Source organism: Marmota monax, unplaced genomic scaffold, assembly GCF_021218885.2.
Source record: "Marmota monax isolate L192 unplaced genomic scaffold, Marmota_monax_Labrador192_F-V1.1 WCK01_AAM20220418_F8-fsc00041, whole genome shotgun sequence".
Classification (NCBI taxonomy): Eukaryota; Metazoa; Chordata; class Mammalia; order Rodentia; family Sciuridae; genus Marmota; species Marmota monax.
Genome location: NW_026695238.1, coordinates 2,862,303 through 2,867,608, shown reverse-complemented (window position 1 = coordinate 2,867,608; position 5,306 = coordinate 2,862,303). Strand labels below are relative to the sequence as shown.

Below are 5,306 nucleotides of genomic sequence, written 5' to 3'. Positions count from 1 at the left end.
GTCAGGAACATTGGTGATCTACTAGGAAATTTGGGAATAAACCAATAGAACTAAATTCAAGAAATGGAAGGCAATAATAAGTGTTCATCCACAGAGTGGAGAATTTAGATAACAGACCTTAACTCCAGCCCCGTACACAGGAACCTCTGGAGTTTCTGATGTGCTGGAATTCTGTGACTTAATCTTGTTCCCCAAATGCAGACATGGGTGGGGCTCAGGAGGGAGGTGTGGTTTGATGTGGTTTCTCTATTTCCCTTTATTCATCCATTTCCTTCCAAATGTTAAGTCACTGTTGTCTTCTCTGAGTTACAGGCTCCTGCCTTGGTTGTTCCTGGCTGGTACCTCAGGTAAGAATCTGCCTATTTGTTCAGGACTTTCTTTGGGCTAGGGAGGCTTGGTTTGACTTTATTGTAGAATATGCATTTATTTCTCTGGAATCTGAGGATTTCTGTTACTTGGCTTCCCGCCTCCTCTCTGTGCCTTCGATTCAGTTCTGACCTTCTACTTGGTCATAGTTGGTGAGAAGGAGTCTCGTCCTTTCTCTGTACTCTTTGCCCTTTTATAGGGCAGAGGTCAACAGTTCCTCAATTGGATAGTCATTGGTTTGTCCTAAGACTATTATGACTCTGTCCTCTGTGAGAATGCGAATACTGGAAGTGAGAGAACATACTGAAACGTAATGAACTTATCATAGAAACTTAGATGTGGTAGCAAAGGAGAGGTACCTTCTCTATCTCCCTCAATTTGCTGATGTGAAATGGAAATGTATAAGTGTAAAAGATCCCAGTCAAGGTCACAAAAGAGAAAGCCACTAGTGCCAGCTCACCTCATTTCCAATCTGATGAACTTCCAAAGGTTTTCAAACAGTTCTCTGGAGGGCCTGGAGCTGGGGAGGAGGTGGGGGTGGTGGGGACCGTCTTCATGGAGACAGCTGCACATGACCTCCTTGGCCTGCACTGGCAGCTCAGCTTTGATCTGTTTCACGTACTAGGCTTCTGGGAAGTTTCAACAAATTTTTTTTACAATAAAAAAACTTTTGAAAGCTGCTGAATGATTCTGTGGATGTTTAAGAGATTGAGACATTGTCCTCTCAAATGCTTAGACTTCCTTTAGACAGAGGACCAAGATATTTAATACTCATTTGAAGATAGGCTTAAAATAAGTGACAGCACCACACAACCATTCTGTTTTTTTTTTTTTTAACTTTCAGTAGGGTATCCACTAGATTACATGAAATATTCAACATTTTATTACAAAATGGGGTTTGTGAAAGAGGATATTTTCCCAAGCATCATCTAATGTAATGTTCTGAGCACATTTAAGATAGGCAAGGCTAAGCTATGATGTAGGTTAGGTGTATTAAGTGCATTTTTGACTTATGATATTTTCACCTAATGATTGATATAGTCCCATTGTAAGTTGAGGAGCATCCACATAGCATAATGCAATTTGATGCTGTCAGTTTCTTCCAGCAGATTTGTAAATTGAAAGCATAGGGAGGAGCACAGGAATTGGGAGCTCATAGGAGGAGAAATAAGGTAGAAAGGGACAACTGGATCGGGCTTGCATCCTGCCCTTTTGCAGAGTTCTGGCCTCTCCTGAGTGGGTAAGACCAGCCTGATTTCCCATCTGAATGCACACACATGGCAGAGGATGAAGGCTAAAGAGGGCAAGAGGTGGAGTTGCAGGTAGAGTTTCCCCAGTCCTCGGGCCAATCAAGTGCAAAGGTGTCTTCTCCGAGTTGGATCTTATCCCATGCTCACGCTGGGCCTCAGAGTATATGGAAGGTTGGTAACACTGGGTGGTCAAATTGGAGGTAAAGGGAATAATCTCGGGTTTCCAAACCATCAGAGAAGCAAAAATTGTCCTGATAAGTGTTCTCACATCCTTCATAAGAATCGCTTGAATATGAATTACTAAATCTCATTTCTTCTAACTTTTCAACTAGGTCAAACCATGTCTGAAATCAAAGAAGGCATGTGGAATATCTCTGATCTGTGGACATTCTTTGAGTATGATTTCAATTTCACTGGCATGCCACCTCTGGGTGAAGAGTACAGCCCCTGTAGCCTGGACACTGAGATGCTTAACAAGCATGTTGTGGTAGTCATCTATGCTGTGGTGTTCCTGCTGAGCTTGCTGGGAAACTCCCTGGTGATACTGGTCATCTTATACAGTCGGGTCAACCGTTCAGTCACCGATGTCTACCTGCTGAATCTAGCCATGGCCGATCTGCTCTTTGCTCTGACCTTGCCCATCTGGGCGGCTGCTAAGGAGAAGGGTTGGATTTTTGGCACACCCCTGTGCAAGATGGTCTCATTCCTGAAGGAATTGAACTTCTACAGTGGTATTCTACTACTGGCCTGCATCAGCATGGACCGATATCTGGCCGTTGTCCATGCCACACGTACACTGATCAAGAAGCGCCACTTGGTCAAGTTCATATGTCTGGGCATCTGGGGATTCTCTTTTATTCTGTCCCTGCCCTTCTTCATCTTCCGCCAGGCCTTTAGTCCTACCAATTCCAGCCCAGTCTGCTATGAGTTCCTGGGTAATGATACAGCAAAATGGCGGATGGTGTCGCGGATCCTGCCCCAGACCTTTGGCTTTGTCATACCACTGCTCATCATGCTGTTCTGCTATGGCTTCACCCTGCGCACCCTGTTTAAGGCCCACATGGGGCAGAAGCACCGGGCCATGAGGGTCATCTTTGCTGTTGTGCTGGTCTTCCTGCTCTGCTGGCTGCCTTACAACCTGGTCTTGGTTGCAGACACCCTCATGAGGACCCACTTAATAGAGGAGACCTGTGAGCGCCGCAATGACATTGACCGGGCCCTGGATGCTACAGAGATTTTGGGCTTCCTCCACACCTGCCTCAACCCCATCATTTATGCCTTCATTGGCCAAAATTTTCGCAATGGATTCCTTAAGATCCTGGCTACCCGTGGCCTGATCAGCAAAGAGTTCCTGACACGTCATCATGTTACCTCATACACTTCTTCCTCTATCACTGTCCCTTCAAACCTCTGAAAAGCATCAATGAAAGGATATGTCACCTTCATAAAGAAAGAATAACCCTCATCCCAAGGTTGTGTGGGGGGTAGCCTGGGTCCAGACAGATGTTATCTGGGTTTGGAGGGGAACTATAAAATGTGGGGAAGTTAGGGACTTTTGTCTTCAGGGCCCTCACCAGCCTTCTGAGGAAGTGCCAAGAGACCTCCAAGGACTAGCTTCAGGTTTCCATGGAAAGGAACCCCACCATTTCTGTTGAATTCTTGGATCTTTGACCCACTAACTGGATAATCAGCACTGTCACATGCATAGCCCCATCTGACATTGGAGCAAAACAAACAAGCAAGCAATCAGCAAACCAACAAGCAAAAATGGGCTGAAACTGTTTGCTCCTATGGGCTGACTGTCTTGGTGACTCTCTGGAGCATCACCCCAACTGCTGAGTATGTTCCAGCCAGCCTGTTTGAGAACTCTGTGTCCTGTGCTCTGAGTTCATGCAACTCTTTCCTTTCTTTCTTTCTTTTTTTTTGGGGGGGGGGTGGTGGCTACCAGGGATTGAACCCAGGGGCACTTATCTACTGAGCCACATCCCCAGCCCTGTTTATTTTTTATTTTAAGACAGGACCTTAAGTTGCTTAGGGCCTCACTAAATTGCTGAGGCTGGCTTTGAACTTGTGATGTTCCTGCCATAGCCTCCCAAGTCACTGGGATTGCAGGCATATGTCGCCACACCCGGCCACACAATTTTTTTCTATCTCCAGTATGTTGCAGTATCTTCTGGGGACATGGAAGCAGGTGCTGCTGAAACATCAAACCATCCTTGTGATGGAGACCTTGTGATGGAACAGGAAAGCATTCTTCCCTTAGGTATAGTAGGTGAACAGAGGGTGATTGGGAAGCCAGACCTATCGCAAGAGATGCCTCTTTACATCATGACCAACATCATAGACAGGACAATGTGCACATTGGGAATGTGCTGAGCCATGGATGGAACAAGACTAGCAGCTTGTTGCCCTCTTGGTGCTTCTAACCTGACACAGAGTCTCAGCAACCTCACAGATCCCCACACAGCGGTCAATCAGCTGGGTGCTAGCCATTTCCAATAAAATTTCTGTTTTGTGAAGTTAGCCAATCCTCAAAAAACAAATGCTGAATGTTTTCTCTGATATAAGGAGGCTGATTCATAGTGGGGTAGGGAGAGGGAGCATGGGAGGAATAGAGGAACTCTAGGGTAGAGGGGTGGGAGGGGAAGGGAGGGGGCAGGGGGTTAGAATTGATTGTAAATGTGATGGACATCATTACCCTAAGTACGTGTCTGAAGACACAAATTGGTGTGAATATACTTTGTATACCACCAGAGATATGAAAAATTGTGCTCTATGTGTAATATAAATTGTAATGCATTCCACTGTCAGATATAAAAAAATTAATAATAAAAAATATATATTTAAATTTCAGTTTTGTATTTGTGCCTGTGGGAATATCTTGGCTGTGATGTAGAGTAAAAGGTGTGAGTGATGTTACTGGTTGTTGCTACAGTAGAATGGGGGTATTACTCCCCCAAAAGTATCTCTTGAGACACAGACCCATTGTTCTCGCTCCCTGGGCTGAGGATCCCCTTGTCCTGAGCAAAAGAAAATGTACCTCCAGACAATCTCAGCTTCACCTCCACTTAAGCTTCATCCCCTGGGATCCCTCAAAAGCAATTTAGGACACCACACCAGGAAACAGAGACCAAGCTCGGCTCTCAAAATACATACCCCAATCCTGACTGTGTTAACTCACCCCTTTCCCAAATGCTTACATGGATGGAATAGCAGTTTATTCATAGTTTTTCCTCTGTGAAGCGGGAATCATCTGTTTGTTCACTCTGTATCCCTGGTATCTGACATGCTGCTTGGAGCCCATTTACCTCTCGGTAAATATTTATTGAATGAATGAATAGGTGCTAAAAGGCCCAAGCTCATTTGCACACCATCTGCTCAGAGCACCTCTTATTGGTCCCCTCCTCTTCACCCTCCTGCTACCCTGGGTGAGTATTTCATCCCTTAAGTTTGCCTATGTGGTTTATCTTCATTCTGTTTTTATCTGTGTAAAAATGTTCTGAAGACATCGGGGCTCCTTTAATTGCTAATGGTAGAAACTCAACTCCAACCAGCTTAAGCAACACTGAGAATGCATTGGAATATGTGGCTTGGCGGGTATCAGATGGCTTGAGCTGGAGGTTCCCAGGTGGGCATTTAATAAAGGGTGAGACTGGGTCAAGGGTTGAGGTTGGAGTCAGAGATGAGGTG

General features: G+C 45.2%; 1 protein-coding gene across 1 annotated transcript; it reads left to right on the top strand.

Annotated features, from left to right (window-relative positions):
• Window positions 1-273: 273 nt before the first annotated feature.
• Cxcr1 (C-X-C motif chemokine receptor 1) lies at window positions 274-4,246 on the top strand. The gene is made up of 2 exons (XM_046439798.2): window positions 274-347; window positions 1,949-4,246. Exon 2 carries the CDS (start codon window positions 1,957-1,959, stop codon window positions 3,028-3,030), a length of 1,074 nt encoding a protein of 357 aa, XP_046295754.1. The 5' UTR covers window positions 274-347; window positions 1,949-1,956; the 3' UTR covers window positions 3,031-4,246.
• The last annotated feature ends 1,060 nt before the right edge of the window (window positions 4,247-5,306 follow it).